Here is a 25,661-nt window from a genome sequence, read left to right as displayed (position 1 = left end):
GCAAGCAATTAGCAAAACAAACTTTCAAAAACCATTATAATTAAGTCAGTCACTTGCCTCTCGCACAGCATATTTCCATGAGCTGGGCTTCACTAGGCAATTCAGTAATTGTCTCAGCATTGGCTTCCAGCTCCATATCCTGTGGCTCCTCCAACAGACCAAGAGACATGTCCTCACCAGCCTCTATTAGCTCCATAGACTCTGCAGTTTGGCTGACATTCAGAGCTCTCAGCCCTGAGCGCTGTGACCTGTCCTCTCCAAGTTCCTGCTGCTTCTGACTCTCAAGGAACTGGGTTCTCAGATTAATGAGTCTGCAGCCCCGCCCCAAACCCTCAGGAGGAAGTGATTTCCTGATAATCACTCTAGGCTTCCGTGGGGGATGGGAATCCTGCAGTTCTTCTCTCCTACTCCCTCTACAAGACATAGAAGGAAATTCATTCAATGACTGAAATTGTGCTTTAAAAGGGGGTAATTGTGTGGAGCCTGAGCTTGACTTGTGCACTGCTCTTGGGACATTCCTAGCAGGCATAGTCTGCATACCACAGTAGTCAGGATGGCTTTTAGCATGTCCTCGAACATGGGCACCAAGACCATTGGATCTGGTTGGGTAGGTGCAGCAGTGCGCTCCAACGAGGGTGACCTCGAGGAAGAGTATTCCCTATATGTGGAGGCACGCTTGGCGGGAGGTCTCGAAGAGGCTGGTACAACAGCACTCACCTGAGACTCTGTGGAAGGCTTCTTCGCTAGCACACCTGAAAGAGGAAGAGGAGACTTACCTGAAGCCGAGGTCTTAGCCAGAACAGCCATCGAGGTCAAGGGTTACTTAGTCGAGCTCGAGGCCTTCGAGATCGAGGCCTTACCCTCCTCCATAGCACCAAAGAGGGCAAGGATCTTGGTACGCCGTCTGCGAAGGGCCCGCGGCTGGAGAGTGGCACAGCGCGGGCAAGACTCGGTGCACTGGTCAGCACCCAGGCACTCAATGCACCAATGATAAGGGTCAGTAATGGAAATGACTTGACTACACTGAGTGCACTTCTTAAACCCGGTGACAGGCTGGGACATAAGGAAAAGGACAGCTGTGTCCACGTGAGGCCAGGTGGCCGGAACTAAACCCAGGGGTCCCTGGGCTGGATGACGGAAGAAAATGAAACAAAAACAGTTGTGTTTCTTGGGGTTTTTTTTAAGACGCGCCACAAGCGACTCACCTGAAAACAATAAAAGCAAGCCGCAGTGCAGGAGGCACTTCGAAATTGCACAGAGTAGAGAAACAGGGCTTCTGGCTCAACGGAAAACTAAGAACTGAGCCCACGCTGAGGAGACACGCGCCCTAACTCGGACGGGAAGGCACACTCGCATGTGCGGTACACTCGCAAGCTTGAAGATCTTCAAGCAAGTCTGCTTGCGAGACTGTCCGTGCGGGGCTCTTTTGATGACATCATCCACCTGTAGAGAATATGCAGCCTGGATGTCCTGGGATAATGACTGAATTACGAGTAACCTTTCCTTCTTAAATGTGACCTCTCAAGAGCCAAGCTGAAAGCTCAAAGTGGGATGGATTGTCATAGAAACATGATGGCAGATAAATCAGTGTGGAGATCAGCTATCAACAAATACAATCAGAAGTCAACAAAGCTACTGTATATTTTCAACCAACTCATACACCTCCGGAATCAAACCTAGCAAACCAGTTCTGGAGCACCGTCCTACCTCTAGCCCAAACCACCACCACCACTACTCTCCTGGAAAAAACTGTCCACTAGCAACAGCATAATTGACCGATGCCCCAATTGTCTACTTGTTGAATCTCCTGACCACTTCATAGAATAGCTAACAAAAATTTTAAACAATATTCTTCATTATATATAAATAAGTAAGTATGAATATGTGAGTGAAAGGGGAAGTGAAATTAGTTATAAGGTCTCTGCCAAGCAGAGAAAATAAATTCGCAATGGCGTTACACGTGGCTGATTAGAATCAACAAACGCCACTGGTAGTTGGAAAGCAAGGCCATTGCTAGACAGACTTCTATGGTCTGGGTCTCAAATATGGAAAACCTGGGATGGAGTGGGCTTTGACAGCAACTCCAGGCCTCTAGTGACTGGGAAATTGGACCATTACCAGGTAAACGTCTACAATTTATAACCCAAGAAAAGTAAGGACAGATCAACAAGAATGAAAAATTACAAAATGAGTCCTATATGAATGATTAATAAAGGCTGGACCGACGAAAAGTATATAGCACCGGGAGCGTTGTGCACGGTGGCGATCTGAAGGTCCATACAATAAGAGAACAATATCTATGGGTTGTCCATGATGTGATATCAATAAGACTAAACAGTACATGATATTATGTACCTTGACATGCCACTATTCTGAAACAATCAAAGTGATCTACAAATCAAAACTCAAACAGAAAAAAAACCTACAAAATAAATAGAATAGAGGAAATCAGAGAAGAACAGAAAATTCTAAGATACAAGGGCATGAGAATCACTTGTTTACCCTTTCCAAAAATACAAGGACTAGATAGTAAATTTAAAACAAATTAGAGAATATATTTCTTCACTCAATATATAATTAAATCTATAAAAGCAGTTAGCTTAGCAGGTTTAAAGAAAGGTTTGAATAATTTCCTAAAAGTCCAGATGGACTTGGGAAACTCCACAGCTCATTTCTAGGAAAAGCAGTAGAAAATCAGTTTTACTCTTTTGGGATTTTACCAGATACTTGTGACCTGAACTGGCCACTGTTGGAAAACAGAATATTAGTTTGACAGATCTTTGGTCTGTCAAATATGTCAACATTTATATTCTTATGAGAAAAAAAGGAAAGAAATAAAGAGTCCACTAAGAACACCAACCAGACAAAATCATCCCTGGGAAGGATTGGGTGAAAATATGGTTTTTTTTTAATGCATTGCTGAATCAAAGATATGAGGATTCTGCCTGGAAAGGCAAAGGATATCATGCCATTGTGTTAGCGCAATGTAATAAAAAAAACATTTTGCCTTGTCAATTCAAGTTTAAACCAGTAGACAGAGGGAATGACAAGGCGATATTCCTGGAAAGAACAGGGAGCTCAAGAAGTAGTATACATGATCTGGGAACAGAGATAAGAGGGGATACTTGTGTGCAGGACTTAGTGAGTATGTCAGGATTTTGTGATTAATGCAGTATGGAACTAGAATTCAATGATGATGGAACAAAAGTGGCAAGACGGCCAAAATGCTGAACATGGGTTAGAAGACAAACTGCAGTATTCTGGATTGTTTCAAGATTTTTCAGTGAGGATATAGTAATTCCTTAATACAATTATAAAAGAAATATGAAAACTATTTTTATAAACTAGTTTTTCAGGTAAGAAACTCATGACCAGGGCCCACAAAAAGAAAGGTTTATCTGTTTCTTAAGCTGCGCGTATGCTGGGGCCAGATTAGATCTGGAAAGCCAAAGGATTACTTTCCTGGGTTCAATCACCATACTCTGAAGCCCTATCTCATGTTCTATCTCTTTATCAGTGCATTTCCTTTGTTTACCTAATACTCAGTTTTCTGTGCCCCTCAATCCTGGGTGTTTGCTCCTTCTTCTTGTCCCCTATCCAGTATTTCCTCTCCCTCAGTCCTTGGTCTTCCCTCTTTCTCTCTGCCCCCTTTGCTTGGATATCTGTTTTTTCTGGCCTCCTTCCTTCATCTCCCTATTTCCAAATCATTTCTCCACACTTTGTGCTCTTCCTCAGTCCTGTTATCTTTTTTTGCATCATTCTCCCTTTATCTTTCTCCCTCTCTTTCTGCTCTTGTACCCCCTCCCCTAATCATTCTTCTCTTGCCTCACTTAGTTTTCTTTTATTGCTGAACATTCACGTGCTATATTCCTACCTTGCTTTTCTAATCTTTTCCTTATCCTCAGTCAGCAGTAGCAGAGCCTAACAAACACATCAACTTCCTGTGGCACCTCCATACATCTTTAGTCATATCCTCTAACCCAGTGGTTCCCAAACCCTGTCCTGGGGGACCCCCAGCCAGTTGGGTTTTCAAAATATCCCTAATGAATATGCATGAGAGAGATTTACATATAATGGAAGCAACAGGTATGCAAACCTCTCTCATGCATATTCATTAGGGATATCTTGAAAACCCGACTGGCTGGGGGTCCCCCAGGACAGGGTTTGGGAACCACTGCTCTAACCCTTTTCCCCCAAACAAATTCACACTGTCCCCTTACTAGCATTTACCCCCTTTTCCCCTTAGACCTCTTTAGCATTTTTTTCTACCTTCAAAATTATTCTCTCCTGACTGAATGTCTGGGTGATTCCCTTTTTGCTGTCAGCTGAGATCAAGTCCTTGACATTTAGGGCTTGGGGCAGTGTCACTACAAGCAAATTGAGCACAACTAGGATCTATCTGTATTAATAACTGTACTGAGCTACCTGTACTAACAACTCTTATTGATTGTCAAACTGTCCATTGTAACTTCCTGGATAACTGAACCAACCTCTTGTAAAGTAATCCAACCTTGAACAGAATAGGTGAAGGCGAAATAGAAAACCTGATTAACATAACACTCGGCCACCATCTTATCATTTGTCATAGATTAAGCAGAGAACAAGTTACAATTAATAACTGAAACTTTACTTGAACTGGATTGCAGATTTAATGCACAACTTATTTACAGTTCACTTTTATCTGAATACTGACACTTGTTTCAAAGCTCTTTGTGATAAAGTCAATTCAAGAATACTTTCATTAAATTCCCCAATCTCTTTATGCAACTTTTGTACAAGCGGTGAGATGTTCCGATTCTCACCCTCTTCCCTCAGCCTAGGACCACTATCTTTCCCACCAAGCTGAAACACTTCACACAGGCTCTGCTGTAAGCAGGGTCTTTCAATCATACACAGTTACCCCTTTGAGATGGGTCTCCACACAATTCTTGCTTTGTCCTCTCCTGGTGACACCCTCAGAAGATCAAAGTCTCAAATTATTTTCTTGGTGAGCCTCTCCAGGTCCCATCCTCACTCCTCAACCTAGAACCATGCTATCTTCCCGCCAAGCTGAAACATGATGCTTCTGCTTTTCTGGCAAACCCATCTGGACTTTCCCCTGCACAAGCTGTTGGCATTTTCAGGAGTCTCCCTCAGTAGTAGGGCACTGCCGGGAGAATTATGATGACCAAAAATCTAATCTCACTCCTCTTCTCCCTTTTATACTAGTCCCCCCTCCCACTCGGGTTATGGACCTCCAACTCTTTAATCTACACATTTCTTCCATCCACACACACTCAGTGACTCCTCAAAGAATCATTCTCAGGAAGGGGGGGGGGGACACACATATTTGATCATGAAGAAGTTAACTTGAACAGAGCAGCAAGTGTGCCTCTGGCCATCTTGTTAAGCAGACTAGATGGATCATGTGGGTTTTATCTGCCATCATATATCGTATATACTCAAATATAAGTTGAGACCCCCATTTTCCCTCTGAAATATAAGACGGGGGCTTAATATTCAAATGCCATGACCTGCTAGGATCTGTACCCAGTGTCCCCTCCCTCATGCTCTCCCCTGCCAGGCTCTGCACCCAGCCCCCCTCCCAGGCTCTGAACCTTGCCCCCCCTACCTGCCCAGCTCTGCACCCTGTCCCACCTTCCTTCCCTGTACCCTCTTCCCCCTCTAGTTGTGTAGTAGTAGGCCAGGACAGGAGGGATCCCTCCCATCTCTCGTCCTGGCCGATACAAAATTTTTTATCCCTTCCCGCGTACCTTTTCCCTGGTGGTCCAGCGGTGTATGGGCAGGAGGAGTGAGCTTTCCGCGCTCGAGCCCCTCCTTCCAATCTCGCAACCAGCGGTGCACCTGGGCCGTCAGGCTCCCTGAATAGCTGCCACCAGTTCTCGTAAGAATTGACAGAAGCCATTCAGGGAATGGGGCAGGGCTGAGTGGGGTTCATTATCTCATTGTAGTTTTTGAGGTTAAAATAAAATAAATTCTGGACTCATTAGTTGTATTATAATGTATTTATTTCTGGTTAACTGTGTCATTTAACAAAGCATAATACAGTGAACATATAATATGGACAAAACAGGTCCCCCAAGGGAAAAGTTAAATGCAATATAAGTATTAATGAACACAATTAAATATGTCGTGAACAGTGAATAATAACATTGAATGATAAAGAGCATTATAAGCAGTTTTCAATTAAAAAGACAATTACATAGTCAAAATATAGGCTGCTGATGAAGCCGAAAGCCTAAATTCACACAAAGAGAAGTATTCTGTATGATTTAGGTATAGAATAGTTAAGCCTTGAGCTTTAGCTTCAGCGTTTGAACTGGAGGATGTACAAGATTATATACATAGATACATACATAAATACAGTACATATATACATATATACATAGTACTTCTCATTCAATGAGAAAGTATTGTTCCCCATAAAGGGCAAGCACAGGAACATCGTACAAATGGACATGGAGTGGAGGAAACTCCAGTGACTATTAAACGCCAGTGATTTGACCCTTTTGCTCTCAATCAGTCATGTAAGTGGCTTCTGAAGAAGCAGTGGGTGTGCAGCGTGAGCCACAATAGTGGATGCTACAATAGGGGTGGTTGGTGGTGAGGGGTTGGTGCCAAAATCCCGGGTGGAGCGGCAGAGGGGGGTAGAACAGGTGGGACACTGGGTGGGGCTTTGAATGGGGAGGGGGGGTTGAAACAGAGGTTAGGGTGAGAGAGGAGGTGGATGCTAATATATCTGTAATGACAAAGAGCATTATTAGCAGTTGGAAATTGAAAAGACAATTATATAGTCAAAATATAGGCTGCTGAAAGAGAAGTATTCTGTTTAACAGAGTTTAACAGAGTACTTCTCGTTCAATGAGAAAGTATTGTTCCCCATCCTCACTGTCATCTGAAGAAAGAAATAGATAAATGCATGTAGTGTCTGAAATATATGTATTGAATGAAGAACTGTTAATGCTTAAAAAAAATTATTAGTCAGCAGAGATATTATGACTGCAAGGGCAAGCACAGGAACATCGTAGAAATGGACAGGGAGTGGAGGAAACTCCAGTGCCTGTTTAACGCCAGTGCTTTGACCCTTCGCTCAGTAAGTACCTATTATATTTACATTGTAATAAATATAGGAATGGGAACACATACCACGCTCCACTGTGAGGTCTTTGAACCCTTTCATTATTGGTGATAATGGAGTGCATTTGGGGAGTGGGATTTTATACCTCCTGAAAAAGATTATTCTCATGCTATTACTTCAGGAGACCTGTTTCCCTGTTTTATTAATGGTAAGTAGTTTATCACATTTTTACAAAATACAGCAATCACATTGTGTGGGCACAAAAGGAAAGATGATAACATAACACATCTATACATTTCATCTAATTTATACTTAAATGGTTAAGAATGATAAGAGTTCTACTCTATTAAAAAGCTCTGTAAATAAGATAAGCCGTCTAACTTGTAGCTTTACAAATTCTACCTAGTTCTGTGCTATGCTACTGTCTCTGGGCTTGACATAAGGTTTTGCATTTATCCTGTACACAGTTGTGGCTCCTTTTCAACAAACTGTATATTAAAATGTCTTTTTAAAAGTATCATAGACTTGACTACTGTAATACCCTCTACCTCCCATGCCCTACAACCATAACAAAACAACTATAAACTATCCGAAACACAGCACTAAGACTCATCTACTCATTAAAGAAACATGATGACATTACAGAAGCATATCTCCAATCGCACTGGCTTCCAATCCCAGCAAGAATACAATTTAAATTCTACTGCCTACTATTTAAGACTTTATACGGAAACAGTCCAAACTACCTGAATAACCGCCTCATCCACAACATCGCAACCAGACATAGGAAAACTCACACCCCTTTCTCATACCCCCCCAATTAAGGAGGTCAAACGGAAAAAACTATATGATGGCCTCCTGGCCACTCAAGCAGCCAAACTAGACAACCAAATCTCCAATCTACTGACGGCATCCCTCGACTACAAGACTTTTAGAAAAGAAATAAAGACCATACTCTTCAAGAAAACTCTGAAAAAAGAAATAATACCGCAAGTCTCAAACTCCACCTCTCACTAAAACCAACTACCCCCAAACAAATAACCTTACACATTTCTTAATTTTTTTGAAAATGACCAATTTTTTTTTTTTAAGTTCTTGATGTAATACATCTTGGATAATTCTTTTGTAATCCGCCTTGAACTGCAAGGTAATGGCGGAATAGAAATCCCTAATGTAATGTAATGTAATGTAATGTCACATTTTTCTGATAATCGAAGGAGAGCTGGCATGCCATGTCCAGATGTGGGAGATGAGACGGTGGGATGCAGGCGAGTCCTGTTGCTCATTTGTTAGATGGCTGCTGCAGGTAGTAGTCCTGATGCAGGAGGCTGTAGGGGGAAGAAAGCACAGTTGTGAGGGATAGGAAGCACCAGTCTGGGACCGGGAGAGAGAGAGACAGAGAGAGAGCCACTCACAGGAGGATTGGAGACCCGATGAGATGGCAGGAAGCAGGCAAGTCCTGATGCTGGTGGTCAGATGGCTGAGGTAGTAGTGAGTGGCAGCTTGAGTGCTGCTGCAACACAGGATGCTGGAGGGGAAGGAAAACACAATTGTGAGGGATAGGAAGCACCAGTTTGGGCCCGTGAGAGAGAGAGAGAGAGACTTACAGGAGGATTGGAGACAAGATGAGACGGTAGGACGCAGGCGAGTCCTGATGCTGGTGGTCAGATGGCTAAGGTGAGGGATAGGAAGCACCAGTCTGGGCCCAGGACAGAGAGAGAGAGAGAGAGCCACTTACAGGATGAGATGGTAGGACGCAGGTGAGTCCTGATGCTGGTAGTCAGATAGTTGAGGTAGTAGTGAATGGCGGCTTGAGTGCTGCTGCAACACAGGAGGCTGGAGGGGAAAGAAAACACAGTTGTGAGAGATAGGAAGCACCAGTCTGGGACGGGAGAGAGAGAAAGAGAGAGATAGACAGAGAGCCACTCACAGGAGGATTGGAGACCCAATGAGACGGCAGGAAGCAGGCAAGTATTGATGCTAGTGGTCAGATGGCTGAGGTAGTAGTGAGTGGTGCCTTGAGTGCTGCTGCAACCCAGGAGGCTGGAGGGGAAAGAAAACACAGTTGTGAGGGATAGGAAGCACCAGTCTGGGACCGGGAGAGAGAGAGAGAAAGAGAGAGAGAGATAGACAGAGAGAGAGCCACTTACAGGAGGATTGGAGACCCGATGAAATGGCAGGAAGCAGACAAGTCCTGATGCTGGTGGTCAGATGGCTGAGGTAGTAGTGAGTGGCGGCTTGAGTGCTGCTGCAACACAGGAGGCTGGAGGGAAAAGAAAACACAGTTGTGAGGGATAGGAAACACCAGTCTTGGACCAGGAGAGAGAGAGAGCCACTTACAGGAAGATTGGAGACCCGATGAGATGACAGGAAGCAGGCAAGTCCTGATGCTGGTGGTCAGATGGCTGAAGTAGTAGTGAGTGGCGGCTTGAGTGCTGCTGCAACACAGGAGGCTGGAGGGGAAAGAAAACACAGTTGTAAGGGATAGGAAGCACCAGTCTTGGACCAGGAGAGAGAGAGAGCCACTTACAGGAAGATTGGAGACCCGATGAAATGACAGGAAGCAGGCAAGTCCTGATGCTGGTGGTCAGATGGCTGAGGTAGTAGTGAGTGGCGGCTTGAGTGCTGCTGCAACACAGGAGGCTGGAGGGGAAAGAAAACACAGTTGTAAGGGATAGGAAGCACCAGTCTGGGACTGAGAGAGAGAGAGATAGACAGAGAGAGAGCCACTCACAGGAGGATTGGAGACCCAATGAGATGGCAGGAAGCAGGCAAGTCCTGATGCTGGTGGTCAGATGGCTGAGGTAGTAGTGAGTGGTGGATTGAGTGCTGCTGTAACACTGGAGGCTGGAGAGGAAAGAAAATACAGTTGTGAGGGATACGAAGCACCAGTCTGCGACCGGGAGAGAGAGAGAGACAGAGAGAGAACCAGTCATAGGAGGATTGAAGACCCGATGAGATGACGGAAAGCAGGCAAGTCCTGATTCTAGTGGTCAGATGGTTGAGGTAGTAGTGAGTGGCGGCTTGAGTGCTGCTGCAACACAGGAGGCTGGAGGGGAAAGAAAACACAGTTGTGAGCGATAGGAAGCACCAGTCTGGGACCGGGAGACAGAGAGAGACAGAGAGAGAGCCACTCACAGGGGGATTGGAGACCCGATGAGATGGTAGGACGCAGGTGAGTCCTGATGCTGGTGGTCAGATGGCTGAGGTAGTAGTGAGTGGCGGCTTGAGTGCTGCTGCAACACAGGAGGCTGGAGGGGATAGAAAGCACAGTTGTGAAGGATAGGAAGCACCAATCTGGGACCGGGAGAGAGACAGAGAGAGAACCACTCACAGGAGGATTGGAGACCCGATGAGACGGCAGGAAGTAGGCGAGTCCTGATGCTGGTGATCAGATGGCTGAGGTAGTAATGAGTGGCGGCTTGAGTGCTGCTGCAACATAGGAGGATGGAGGGAAAAGAAAACACAGTTGTAAGGGATAGGAAGCACCAGTCTGGGACTGGGAGAGAGAGAGAGAGACAGAGAGAGAGGCACTCACTGGAGGATTGGAGACCTGATAAGACAGCAGGAAACAGGCGAGTCCTGATACTGGAAGCTGGAGGACAGATGGCTTTATGTAAGAAAGGGTGGGTAAGTGGGAAACGGATGTGGAGGGGATGGGAGTGTGGAGGGGGGTGGGTGAAGAGAGGAAGTAGTGTTGAAGGGGAAGGGAGCAGGGGTGGGACTTTGTTTTTTAATTTTTTTGTTTTTCCAAGAGGGATAAGTACAGGAGGGGGAAGATGTGTGGAAGGGGAAGGGAGGAGGGGTGGGACTTGGTTTTTTCTTTTTTTCCAGGAGGGGTAAGGGTAGGAGGGGGAGGAAGTGTGGAAGGGGAAGGGAGGAGGGGTGGGACCTTTTTTTCTTTTTCCAGGAGGGGTAAGGGCAGGAGTGGGAGGGAGTGAGAAGGGGAAGGGAGGAGGGTGGGACTTGTTTTTTATTTTTTGTTTTTTTCCAGGAAGGTTAAGGGCAGGAGGGGAAGGAAATGTGGAAGGGGAAGGGAGGAGGGGTGGGACTTGTTTGTTTCTTTTTTTGTTTTTTCCAGGAGGGGTAAGGGCAGGAGGGGGAGGAAGTGTGGAAGGGAGGAGGGGTGGGACTTGTTTTTTTTCTTTTTTTGTTTTTCCCAGGAGGGGTAAGGGCAGGAGGGGAGGAAAGGTGGAAGGGGAAGGGAGGAGGGGTGGGGCTTTTTTCTTTTTTTTTTGTTTTTTTCCAGGAGGGGTAAGGGCAGGAGGGGGAAAGAGTGTGGAAGGGGAAGGGAGGAGTGGTGGGTCTTGTTTTTTTTGGTTTTTTTTTTCCAGGAGGGGTAAGGGCAGGAGGGGGAGGGAGTGTGGAATGGAAAGGGAGGAGAGGTGTGACTTTTTTTTTTCTTTTTTTTGTTTTTTCCAGGAGGGGTAAGGACAGGAGGGGGAAAGAGTGTGGAAGGGGAAGGGAGGAGGGGTGAGAGAAGAAAAGGGTGCAGCTTCCTCGGTAACAGCGGGAGACATTCATGGTGTGGGCGGGGTGGGAGGGGCACCACCAAGTTTGTCCATGATGTTCTGTAGTGCCCCTGTGATGCTCCGGACCATTCAGACCGCCTCCTGGGAGAGGTCCCACACCCATATGAATGTCCTCCGCTGTTACTGAAGTGGGCGGAGGATCAATGTTTGTGGCAGCGTAAGCCACAATAGTGGTCACTGCAACAGGGGTGGTTGATAGTGAGGGGTTGGTCCCACAATCCCGGGTGGAGCGGCGGAGGGGGTAAAACAGGTGGGACACCGGGTGGGGCTTTGAATGGGGAGGGGGCGGTTGAAACAGAGAATAGGGTGCGAGAGGAGGGGGATGCCAATATATCTGCAATAACAAACATCATTATAAGCAGTTTGAAATTGAAAAGACAATTACATAGTCAAAATATCTGAACACTTATCACTCTCCACAGAGAGGTCGCTGAATCATTCAAGAATGGGGGATGAGGGAGGGCTGCGGGAGGGATGTGGGAGGATTGAGGGAGTACTGAAAGTGAAAGGATGATTGTGGGGGAAAATTTCAATGGTGAAACGGGGTAGGGCATAGGAAGGAGGGGGAACCGGGCATTGGGAATGAAGGGGCAGGGCTGGGTTTGGGGTATTTTCTTAGGGGGATCTTGGATGGGGGTGGTCGAGGGTGTCGGTGGGGGGAAGTGGGACGGGACTGGGCGGAAGTGGAAGGGGGTTGGGAAGAGGGACGGGAATGGGCAGAGGTGGAAGGGGGTTGGGAAGTGGGACGGGAATGGGCGGAGGTGAAAGAGAGTTGGGAAGTGGGGTGTCAGCGAGGGATAATGAAAGGACAGTCAGGGGTAGGGTTAGCAGCTTCCTCCTCCTCCTCACTGTCATCTGAAGAATTAAATGCATGTAGTGTCAGAAGTATATGTATGGAATGAAGAACTGTTAATGCTTAAAAAAATTATTAGTCCAAAGAGATATTATGACTCTACACCTTACACCTCACCTTTAGGTTTCTGTAACATACCTGGTATGTTATCTAAATTATTTTGCATGGACTGAACCCAGGCAAGATGATGGAGCCTGAGTTCCCGTGCCTTTTTCTTCAAATCCTCCACCTATTATATAATGGACAGAAATGAGTGAGGCATGATATATATGGGATATGTAAAACATTATATTAAAGGAAGGGTAGGGAACTCCGGTCCTCGAGAGCTGTATTCCAGTCGGGTTTTCAGGATTTCCCCAATGAATATGCATTGAAACAGTGCATGCAAATAGATCTCATGCATATTCATTGGGGAAATCCTGAAAACCCGACTGGAATACGGCTCTCAAGGACCGGAGTTCCCTACCCCTGTATTTAACTCAAAGAAGTAAAACATGGAGGGAGACAATTATGAACTGCACAATTTTCCAGCGGGTGGATGAAGATGCAGTGCGCAATTTCATGGAATGCGGATGTAATATGCATACATATTATTGGCTTCCGTGCAACAAACATGCATATTATACATATATATATAAACTGCGCATGTATTTAATAGGTACTTACTGAGCGCAGTGTCAAGGCACTGGCATTGAACAAGCGCTGGAGTTCCCTCCACGCGCTGTCCATTTGCATGATGTTGCATCGTTTCCCCTTAATGGGGAACAGGAGCTTTGTATTTAGAGAGAAGTATTCCTTCATAAGAACATAAGAACATAAGCATTGCCTCTGCCGGATCAGACCAGGGGTCCATCGTGCCCGGCAGTCCGCTCCCGCGGCGGCCCCCCAGGTCCATGACCTGAAAGTGCTCCCTACCTAACCTAAAATATCCATACTCTATTCGCTCAATGTCCTGTAAGGTAAACCTCTATCTGTACCCTGTTATCCCCTTCGCTTCCAGGAAGACATCCAGTCCCTTTTTGAACCCAGAATTGTACTCTGTCTTATCACCTCTCCGGGAAGCGCGTTCCAGGTGTCCACCACCCTCTGAGTGAAGAAGAACTTCCTTGCATTCGTTATGAATCTGTCTCCTCTCAGTTTTTCTGAATAACCTCTTGTTTTTGTTGTCTCTGCTAGTCTAAAGAATCTGTCCCTCTCCACCTTCTCTATGCCTTTCATGATTTTATAAGTCTCTATCATGTCCCCTCTCAGTCTCCGCTTCTCCAGGGTAAAGAGCCCCAGCCTGTCTAACCGTTCGGCATATGAAAGGTTCTCCATACCCTTTATCATCCTCGTTGCCCTCCTTTGGACCCTCTCGAGTATTGCAATGTCCTTCTTGAGGTATGGCGACCAGTATTGGACACATTATTCCAGATGTGGGCGCACCATTGCTCAATACAGTGGCAGGATAACTTCCTTCGTTCTGGTAGTGATACCTTTTTTGATAATGCCCAACATTCTGTTCGCTTTTTTTGAGGCCGCTGCACATTGCGCCGCCGGCTTCATTGTGTTACCACCAATACCCACAGATCTTTTTCTTGGCTGCCTTCCCCGAGTACCCTCCCTCCCATCGTATAGCTGTACATGGAATTCCCCTTCCCTATGTGCAAGACCTTACATTTCTCCACATTGAAGCTCATCTGCCATTTTTTTGCCCACTCAGTTTGTTCAGTACTTCTCTCTCTGAGAAATTGGGCTTTCGCCCACGTACTGCTTCTTCAGAAGCCATCTTCTCAGTGCATCTATGATGTTTTTGCAAAGCTTATATACTACTCCCATGACTGTTTGAGAGTGAATATCGTGAGATTTCCCTTTCCTGCGCTGCTATTGGTTATCTAAAACATGTGTTATATGGTTAATCATCAAGCACAGATTATATTATATTGAAAGCACGCATTGGAATAGTGAAATGCACATTTTTTTTAAAATTTAATATTTATCATTTAATTACATCCAATATACATAGATGATCAAAGAAATACAAAATTATAAACTTACTTAGATATACAAACTAAGCACCAAAAATTAGACAATGAAATATTTATCTAACATAGTCCACTATCTAAGGGTAAGGAGGCAAGATGAGTAAACCCCTCGGGAAAGGGGGAAATTCTTATATGAAAGAAAAAAAAAATGGAAAATAGAGCAGTAGTAAGATGTTAACCTATCCTATAATTAAATACTGCATTATATCTTGATTCATTCTGCCTGTGTCGAGACTCCTTTACCTTCTAGGGAAAAACCTAATTGGGCAGGTTCAAAGAAAATATAATTACTCCCTTGAAATGAGACAAAACATTTGCATGGAAATCTCAACTGAAACACTGCCCCTAAAGCAATCACATTTGAACAAAATCTTAAAAACTCTTTCCTCCTGGTTTGTGTCCACTTTGAGACATCTGGAAATATATATATCCTTTCACCTAAATAGGTGATCTGTTTTAAATTAAAGTATAATTTCAACAACATTTCTTTATCTTGCAAGAACATCAAAGAAACTAACAAAATCGCCCGTCCTCTAATTTCAATAGCAGAAGATTGCAAAATGGCAGAAACATCCAATTGTGAATGTGTGAATTGTAAAGTATATAGTTTTGTCTTACTTTACCGAAACACAGAATTTGCGTTAGCGTGGCACGCATACGTCTTGACAATGAATCGCGTGATGACATTATCATGCATCCTTTAGTGCAGTGGTCTCAAACACGCGGCCCGCGGGCCGCATGTGGCTCTCCAGATTTTATTTGCAGCCTTCGGTCTGGACTGGATCATTATCTTCCTTTTGGAGCAGCAGCGTGTCTGGCCGGCTCGTTCCGTTCAAAGCCGTGGGTTGGCGGCTCCTTGCGCTATCCACGGAAGAGCCGGCCAGACACGCTGCTGCTCCAGTGGCATACCAAGGGGGGGGCGGTCCACTGTTCTCCCTAGAGTGCGGCTCGTCTAGAGCAGTGGTGCCCAACCTGCTTCCCTTCCCTTCTCAGGCCGGCACTGTGTTATTTGATCTCCCTGCTTCTCTTCAGGGCCGACCAACTCTCGCGTCCCGACGTCAATTCTGACGTCGAGAGGACGTTCTGGCTAGCCAATCGCTGCCTGGCTGCCCGGAACGTCCTTTCCGATGTTAGAATTGACGTCGGGCGGCGAGAGTTGGTTGGCCCCGTGGAGAAGAGAAAGAGGGAGATCTTGGCCTGTTCCCGATGGCGGCAGCGGCAGCAGCCTGTTCCCCGGCGGCGGTGGCATGGGGGAGGGCAGGAAGGAAGGAAGAAAGAAAGAAAGAAGGGGGGGACAGGGAGCCAGAAACAAAGCAAAAAATGAGACACGGAATCAAAGAAAGACAGACAAAGAGAAAGAAAGAAAAAGTTGGGGGAGGGAATGAGGTCTGGAGGAGAGGAAGCATACAGGAGGCTGAAAGAAGAGAAGAAATATTGGATGCAAAGTCAGAGACTGATGAAATTACCAAACAAAGGTAGGAAAATGATTTTATTTTCAATTTAGTGATTGAAATGTGCCAGTTTTGAGAAAAAAAAGATATTAAACTTTAAATGTGAGGGCTACAGAAAAAATAGAGCACTTGGAGGGCCGCAGAAAAAATAGTTAATATCTTATTAAAGAAATGACAATTTTGCATGAGGTAAAACTCTTTATAGTTTATATATCTTTCCTTTTAACTGTTAAAGGAAAGTTTTATAAACTATAGAGTTTAACCTCATGCAAAATTGTCATTTCTTTAATAAGACATTAACTATTTTTTCTGCGGCCCTCCAAGTACCTACAAATCCAAAATGTGGCCCCGCAAAGGGTTTGAGTTTGAGACCACTGCTTTAGTGCATAGTGATGATGTCTGTCCTCATTTTAAAGTTATCGTAGTTTTGCACACAACTGATGGGTTTCCCAGTGCGCAATTGACGGGTTTAAGTCCAATGAGCGCAAGACAAAAGTGCGCGGACAAACCTATTTACTGAGAACTCGGAATAAATAGTTGTCAACGTGGGGGGACCGAACTGCGCATGCGCACATGTTGTCCAAAGTGTGCATGCGCTGACTTATTGATCCTTATGATACAAATGTGAGTCGCGCCTATATGAATGTCAGCGTGCATGTGCAAAGGGTTTAATATCAAATATTCGCAATTGTCTTGCGCAAATTTGTTTTATATGCAAAAAAAGAAATATAGAGCAGAACGGTGGCAAGTCATATGCGTGACAGAGACGGACGCATCTGCGCATGCGCAGATAAAACAGTGTTTGAATATGGATAACACAATATGTTAAACAGTAAATATAATAGTGTAGTAGTTAAAACATTTGCACAGATGGACATGGATACATCGGGGTTAAAGTTTGGTTATGATTTTGGAGGGATTGCATGATGATATGTGGCATACAGTTCAAGGCTGATAGCGGCTGAAAGCTGGACATGGGGCTATTGGACAAGGACAGAATATACTACACACAAGGGCGGAGGTGGAAATATATTATAATTGTAAATACAGGGGGTGATAGATAAGCAAATTGCCATATGTATGGAGAGGACTAGAGGCTATATATGCACAACATTTCTTGAATGTTGATGGAGAATGTTTATAGTAACATTTATAGGACTGATCTGTACTAGTCTGGTTTGTTTAGTTTTACAAAGGGTTTATTGACATACTGCTCACTGCAGTATGTAAGATGCTGCCTTTTCTAGGTACACTCTTGTGGATTGTTACTAAAAATCATGTTTTTCATACAGATGGGGGGCTGTCAAAAAAAAATGATGGGCCCCGGGTGTCACATATGCTAGTTACACCACTGATAACCACTTTAAATAAAGATCCAATTATGTAGAGGTTTAATTGGATGTGCACAGCTGTTATGTGATCACTTTATTTAACTAATCTACCATGTCAGTTCTTGTCTTCATAACTTATATAAGTAATCACTTAGAAGCTGATGCAGATGACATATTGCTTCATTTGCGGAATCCTGAAACAACCATTCCATGCTTACTTGAATTAATAGAAAAATTTGGAAAATTTTCAGGATATAAGATAAATTGTCTGTATTGAATAGGTTTTTATAAGTCAATATGTTGTTGATTATTCAATGTTTTAATGTTTCTATTTCTGAAACATTTGATGTAAGTTTCAAAAATGAATAAAGAAAAAAGAAGCTGAAAATCAAGGGAAGAGTTTAGATGAATCCATTGTATGTGTTTACTTCATTGTTTCAATTGTATACCTTATTCATTAGTTAGTGGACAGCACATTTAAAATTAACAATAAATGCCATGGTTATTTATGTCAGTAAGATAAACAAGAGAAAAAAATGTTTTAAACAATGGTAAATGTTTATTAAAATATAACATATATGAGAAACATGTAATACACATATGTTCAAATGTTGTGTCAACACCAAAAAATCTTTGAGCTAAACATTCATGATCTATTATGTACAACATTCTGAATTATAAAACAATGTATTATTCTATATCTCATGTTTTATGAGCCAGCACCTGATTGACATTCCTGCATGGGGACTCTGCTTGTGGGTTCTTCAAAAGCCAACACCTGACTGCCAATATCACATTTGCACCTTTGTTAACCCATTCTTGGTTCTTCAAAGGCCAACACCTGACTGCCAATATCACGTTTGCACCTTTGTTAACCCATTCTTGGTTCTTCAAAGGCCAACACCTGACTGCCAACATCACATTTGCACCTTTGTTAACCCATTCTTGGTTCTTCAAAGGCCAACACCTGACTGCCAACATCATGTTTGCACAGGGCCTCCATCAGAAATTTCTGGGCCCCTTACTGAGCAATCCTATTGGGCCCCCCACGCACCCCTTCCCCCACCCCCTTCTTCCATGGGCCGAATACACATATACTTTTCTCTGTCGCCGCACTCTTTGACCAAAAGCCTGCAACCACGTCAAGGTAGACTCTTTCAGCAGGGCCCTAACCTAACCTAAACTAAACTAATCTATACCTATCTATTCTAAACTAACATATGTCTAATACTGAACTAATAACAAACTAACAAACATCTGCATAATAAATAACTAATAAATAATAGTGCTAGTAGCTATAATTCACTTTTGAATGTAAAATCTCAGTTAAGGATCTTTTGACCTTTGAAGGCCAGATGTAGATCACAATTGCACAATATTTTTTGTAACAAGTATTAAATGTGTTTTTATAAATACTGTAAGCTTAATAAATATATCAGAAAAAACTACACATCTGAGCGCATATCTGAACATACACATCTGTATGATCCCATCCTCCTCAGCTTGCCTATAGCTGCATCATGCATGTTAAAAATGTACGATATGTTGATATGTGCACCTTCCTTCCTTCCCATCCATCCTCCTCAGCCTGTCCTTACACATCCACAGCTGCATGTTAATGATGATGTATATGTTATGATGATAAATAAGTGCATATGAGCACATTATTAACATGCAGCTATGGATGAATATATAATGATGTTATGAGTGTGCACCTCTTCCTTCCCATCCTCCTCAGCATGTCAAATACAGCATGTTACATTACACAGACTTTAACCTGAAGCAAAAAAAAAAGATTTTTTTTCCTACCTTTGTTGCCTAATTTCTGCTTTCCTCATGTTCTCATTTAATTCCTTCCATCCACTGTCTCTCTTCTTTCTGCGTCTTCCATTTGCTCTGTTACTGTGCCTCTCCCTTTCTCCCCCCTCCCATATTGGTCTGGCACCCATCTTCTTCCCTCCGCTCCCCCCATAGTCTGGCATCTCTTCTTCTTCCCTGCCAGTGTCTTCTCCCCACTCTCTCTTCCCCATTTCCTTTCAGCGTCCTTCTCCCCCCATCTTCCCCATGTCCTGTCAGCATCCTTCTCCCCCCTCTGTCTTCCACATTTGCTTTCAGTGTCCTTCTCCTCCCTGTCTTCCCCATGTCTTTTCAGCGTCCTTCTCCCTCTCTGTCTTCCCCATGTCCTTTCAGCATCCTTCTCCCCCCTCTGTCTTCCCCATGTGCTTTAAGCATCCTTCTCCACCCCTTTGTCTTCCCCATTTCCTTTCAGCGCTGACATCGGGAAGACTTCCGTTCGGCTCTGTGCTGCGGCAGGGCAGGTAAGGAGAAGGAGAGGAGAGTATGCTTGCGACCCTGGGGTAGCCCGGGCCCCCTGTCAGCTCCGGGCCCCTGAATGCAGGACTGGTAGTACTGCCCTGATGACGGCCCTGCGTTTGCACCTTTGTTAACCCATTCTTGGTTCTTCAAAGGCCAACACCTGACTGCCAACATCACATTTATACCTTTAATAACATTTGTTAACATTGTGGAGTCCTGGGGTTTATAAGACCTCAATTCTACTTCCCAATCAAAGGGGGAAGCTAGATGAATGTCAGAGCAAATGAACCTAATACTATATTTTAATACTGCTAATTATAGCAGAAAAACACACATGGAGTGTTGAACTAATAAATTGTATAGTATTGCATATAATCATGTATGGTCGAATATGTATAGAGAAACTATCAACATATTATTTATGGGACAGAGGCATTCATGGGACATTGTATCATTGTATCAGAATGAATTACCATGAATACAAATATTTTTAAAGAGGGTGTACGCATGTCATGTGACCCAGGAGTATGTGAAAGGAAGGCATAGTGCCAATATATGGGCAGCTCACACTATGGCCAGGCAGTGGGTGTGAGGGAAGGAGATGAACCACAAGCATCTGGCAAAGGAGATGACCAACGTGAAGGAAAAAGCCTATGAACACCACCCACAACACCTTGAAAAGGTCAAAGTGAGTAAAGTATGCTTGAGTGGGTTACCTCATCGGCATAAAAAAACCTTCAAACTTGGTACATGTCAGAGCAGTGGATTTTAGGATGGGTAGGGGCCAGGGGAGGGCTGTGGAGGGCTTCACGGGAACTCCTGGGGGGAGGGATCCTGAGCACAGCAGTTAGCGGGCCTCTGGCTTTCTGGGCCACCACAAAAGGGGGACATAGACATTTTCAAGTGTTTCATCTTTTCCTGCAGCATGTTTTGGTTGGGAAGACTGTATGGACATGTCAGAGCAAAGTTTATGTCACTGAGTGAACACAATTGTAGTATAGCAACAGTAAAACCTGAACTTCAATATCAAACTCTGAAGTTCCAGATTATGTGCTATACCTCTGAGATATTGAAAAAGAGGTCTTTGTCAGTATGTTGGCAGCAGCGTGGTTAGTCTTTGAGTCACTCCCACATACGTGCTCTTACTGCTGGCTGCTGCGCGGTTACCAGCATGGAATCGAGCAAGCAGTTGTTCTGTGTGATCTTGCTCATGCTGTATATGCTCAAGGAGTTTAAAGATGGTTGGATGATGGCATGAAACCGAAGATTGTAATGCATGGTGCCAACCTTTCACTGAATTGTTGGTCTGAGGCAGTCCATCTTCAACACGGGAGTGCATATTCCACAGAGAAATAGGAAAAGGTGGGACATGTCTCCCATTTTGCCGCAATTTACCGATGTAATTGTCTTCCCAATAGTCATACACCAGGATCAGTTCATCTGGTCAAGTCTCCTTCAACGTCTCAAAACGCTTAGTAACATCTTCAACAGGAACAAAATTTAATGCTACCAGCATTTTGGTGAACAATCTTATTCTCTCATCATCCCTATAGTTAGCAGTCAATCCCTCATGTTGAATTTTGCCCACAATGATTGTCCTAGATGGAACAGGCAGCCAGAAACTGCAGCATTTGTAAATACTCTGCTGGCAGCTTGCAGACTTGCTTTCTTGAAGTCCATCAGAATAGTCAATGGTGCCAATGTGTTTCTGGTTTCTACCAGTTTTCTTAACACATGTTCATAGTCCTCTTCCCTTTTACTGTTCAACAACACATACACCATGGGAAGTGCACGATTGTCTAGAAATGCTTGGATGTAAAACTCTTGTATAAACAAATGGGGGGGCAACTTTAAATGTCCCATCCATGAACCAATGGCCATGTTGCTCCAACACCTCAAAAGTTGCTTGGGTTGTGGAAATGAAAATGCGTATTTCATCAGTTTCACCAGAATCCCACAAAAGTAATTGTTCACCATGCGTGGTTCTTTGCAGCTGCTCAGGAACTTGGATCTCTCTTATTGACCTGGGATTACCCATTGATAGATGCCCTGCTTTTCTTTTTCAATTGATTGTTCTCTGCATGGATGAGTATGCAGACAATAATGTAGCTGCTTCTAACGTTGAACCCACTGATGTCCCCTGAATGATCTGTTGGGGCTTTTCAACTGTGGTCATAGCTTTTTCAGGTATGTCTCCCATCATTTTTTCAGCAACTATTTGTGCGTTGTTGGGAGTATGCACATGGGCCGTTATCTCGACAGAAGATCCATCGATGTGCCTTTTTCTTCTGCCTACACAGTCACGGGGCACACACCTCCAGGACGTGGAACCGTCTGCCATAACTCGATCACGACGATAATGATGTCCTTCATGAACCCAGTGCTCTTTCCCATACTGTGAAGTTATTACTTCCATCTCTATGGCAGTTCACTCAGAATGAACAACTCCTGAAACTATACAATTTATAATATTATCCTATTTTGACTTACAATTGATATACAATTCCCTATAACAGTGCACTACTCAAAAGGACATCATACCTGCAAGACTGGAAGTATATCAATGAAACCCTCAGGACTGGTACTCGACCTTTCACCCTGAACCAATACCTGCAAGAGTTATAACATGCATGTGAACTTCATGTTAAACCCCCCCCCCCATCTCCAGCACACAAAAACCTGCAAGGGTAAAATAGGTATACATATATAGAGTTCAGAGTTCAGTGCTATGGCACAAGACATTATACCTGCAAGGGTGCGATCCCTGGCAGGAAAACACTGAAGATGTCTGTTGTCCGTTGAATGTAGTCTCTTGCTTGTCATCTCTTGCTTGTCGTCTGCTTCAATAGTATATTATATGAAGTTATTACATACATATGAAATACAAATCCCTATACCTCTGTACTTACCTTGAATATAATACCTCCAAGATTGAACTGCTTCACAACACTCAGGTTTCAGCAAATCCCTAACCCTCAGCACATCCCTGCAAGACTAGAATTTATAAAGTTAGCAAACAGGACCCAATATGTCTGTACTTACCTTTAAAATCATACCTCGATAAGAATTTGGTTCCATGGGGGGGGCGCTGTTGAGCCCGACAAAGATGGTCGTCTGAACAGCAGGCTCCAGCAACCTTCACCATCTTTTTACTCTCTGGCTGCACTGCACTGGTGTTAGACCCCTCCATCCAGCTCCATCCACACTATAAACGATGGCTACAGCTACTAAGGGCAAAAGGCACAAGCCCGACCCTCCCTCTCCTGCAAAGGACTCTAAATTGGTGACACAGGATGGCCCTGAGGCTCCCTCCATGTCTGATTTGTGGAATGCAATCAAAACAGTCCAGGATCTGATGACTGAGACCAAGGATGCCATCTCTGAGCTTAAAGATGACTTATCTTCAATCCAAACTGAACTGACCACCTTCAAAGTGAAAATAGCTGATTTGGAAATAAAATCAGCAACCACAGATGCCAATGTTAAGGCATTACAGGGCCACGTGAAACGCACGCTGGCCCTGGAAAAAGAAATGGAGGACGCCAGTAATCGTTCCCGCCGGAATAACCTGCGTCTTTTGGGGGTCCCGGAGGGGCAGGAAGGCAATAATATGGTGGCGTTCTTGGAGTCCTTCATCCCCAAAATACTAGATCTGCACTTTAAGCATGATTTTGAAATTGAACGTGCTCACCGCTCTCCATCCTCCAGGTTCCCGCGTGATCGCCGGCCACGACCCATAGTGCTTCGGATCCTCTGCTACCCGCAGGTCCTAGAAATTCAGCAAAAAGCCCGATCACTAGCGCCTGTGACCCACGAGGGAAATAAGATCCTTTTCCTCCCAGATCTGCACAAGAACACTGTTAAAGCACGACAACAACTGCTTGCATTCAGACCACAACTAAAAAAGATGGGAGCCCGCTACGGTCTTTTCTACCCGGCAAGAATGAGGGTAACTTACCTAAATCAAACAAAAGACTTCACTGACCCGGAGCTTCTGGCTACTTACATCGAAGAGACTTCACCAACCCCGATTGACTCTGTGTGAGCCTGTTTCCCTCTGTGCCTGATGCTCATCTGCCATGCTGCCTCTGAAACTGACTCTTTCTACATGTTATTCTAACTCTACAATTGTTATTTCCATGATTATTTCTCTCTCTTTTACTATATATCACTTGAATGACTCCTTCTCTAATTTATTTTTCATTTTTACTACCATTTTACCTCTCCACTGCATCGCAGGACCTCTAGGCATGTTTGTTACTCTCTTCTTTTTACAGACATGTGACTCTGCACTGCAAGACCATGCACCTCAGCCATTTTGTGTTTTTTTTTGTTTTTTTTTTTTATATATATTATATTATATTATGTTACTGGACTATTATGCTCACTCTACCTGCTAAAACCCTTTGAACCTCTCACTCTTTTTCTTCTCGTTGGTGCGGATGTTAATTGGTAAGCATAATGAAAGTACAGTGGCTTTAAATTTACACTTTTAAATGTCCAGAAACTTAGATGATGAATGTTTACTACATAGGTTTGGTCTTCTGCAATTTTTTCACACATGACTCAATTACTGTGCCACGGATTTTAATCTTTTATTTATTTTATGAATTTCCTTACTTGTATTATCCTATGACATCATAGGCTTTGCTATCTGATGTCATTTATACTAGATCAGAGTGCTAATGTCCTTAGTGGGACACACTGACTGCCTGAGTAGTTCATCTTTCTGTATTATTATGCCTCTCTTTCCATTTATTTATCCTCCTGAACTCTATAATCATTATATATTGTTTTTAGTTTCTTTCATTAATGTTACTTCCACAGCAGGCATTCATGGCTGACTGACATTGAATGTGTCTCTTTATTCTGATGATTCACTTGTTTTAGTGGTTGCTGTGGATTGCCATTGTTGGCATAGTTCATTCATTATAAACACAGCACTTAAACTTTTTGACCTGTTGTTTACTTTAGTTAATTGTGCATGCAGCTAGAGCTACTTTTTGCAATACACTGATCAAATGGTTGCTGAGTTTTTTTTTGTTCACTCGGCTATCTGTCCCCTCCTCGGCCACCCAAAGTTTTTTGCTTGCTGTTTTATTACAGTGGGCTCTTTCTCCTTTCAGGTACATCTCTTACTCCTCTACTATAATCCTTTTGTTGATTTTTCATTTTTGTTATAAGATGCATACAGCTTCTGCTTTTTTTGCCATAATTTTATTTACAGCTTATAAGTCCCACACCAAATTTTGTCTGGCTTATTTAGGTATCTCAACCATGCTAAATATCATATATCCATGCTTTCAATGTCATTATCAATAACATCTTTAAATATCAAAGGTCTAAATAATGTGATTAAAAAGCGGAAATTATTGTCTTATATTGATGATCTTAAATCAGATATTATTCTGCTTCAGGAAACTCATCTCAATGAATCTAGCTCAAGTAAATTTCTTAAACAAGGCTTTTGTGCGCCATTGTTTTCCCCTGCTCTGAATGGAAAAAATGGTGTAATTACCCTAATTAAACATCATCCATCCATCTCTATTTTATCTAGCTCTCATGATACTTATGGTAGATGGGTTAGTGCCAAACTTTCTATATCCAATCGCACATTACGCATTTTAAATATATATGCACCAAATTTAGATTCTCCTGAATTTTTTCATAATTTGGCCAATCATATCTTACAGGATCCTGACACCCCTATTATTATTGGAGGTGATTTTAATCTTATTTTAGATCCTTCCAAGGACAGGAAATCACATGCCTCCTACAAGAAACCAAAATCATGGTATGCATTGCATGATATTATATCCCAGCTTCACTTAACAGATCCCTGGAGATTGCAGCATACCACCCTTGATCAATTTACGTTCTTTTCAGCACCACACTCGACATACTCCAGGATTGATTACTTTCTTGCCTCTTCTTCTATCTTACCTCACATCACCACCTCTGATATTCACTCTATCACAATTTCTGATCATGCAGCTATTTCCCTGACTTGCTCTTACTTTTCTCTTACACCTCGCAGTAGGCAATGGCGGTTCAACTCTTCACTCCTTGCTGAAAA

At 43.6% G+C, this 25,661-nt stretch overlaps 2 protein-coding genes across 3 annotated transcripts in view; one reads left to right on the top strand and one right to left on the bottom strand.

Moving 5' to 3' along the window:
- Positions 1-25,661, top strand: part of LOC117346549 (alpha-1,4-N-acetylglucosaminyltransferase-like) — a 177,817-nt gene that overhangs the window by 40,782 nt on the left and 111,374 nt on the right. The window lies entirely within an intron of this gene.
- Positions 50-22,639, bottom strand: LOC117367829. The gene is made up of 10 exons (XM_033960810.1): positions 22,628-22,639; positions 22,127-22,195; positions 12,602-12,692; positions 10,413-10,462; positions 10,217-10,329; positions 9,813-10,127; positions 9,419-9,721; positions 8,494-8,606; positions 8,277-8,406; positions 50-413 (listed from the first exon to the last, which is right to left on the bottom strand). The coding sequence occupies exons 1-10, from the start codon at positions 22,637-22,639 to the stop codon at positions 50-52; spliced, it is 1,560 nt and encodes a 519-aa protein (XP_033816701.1).

This window comes from Geotrypetes seraphini, chromosome 1 (assembly GCF_902459505.1).
Source record: "Geotrypetes seraphini chromosome 1, aGeoSer1.1, whole genome shotgun sequence".
Lineage (NCBI taxonomy): Eukaryota > Metazoa > Chordata > Amphibia > Gymnophiona > Dermophiidae > Geotrypetes > Geotrypetes seraphini.
Note: the sequence above shows the minus strand (reverse complement) of the source record. Positions and strands in the feature narration are given on the sequence as shown.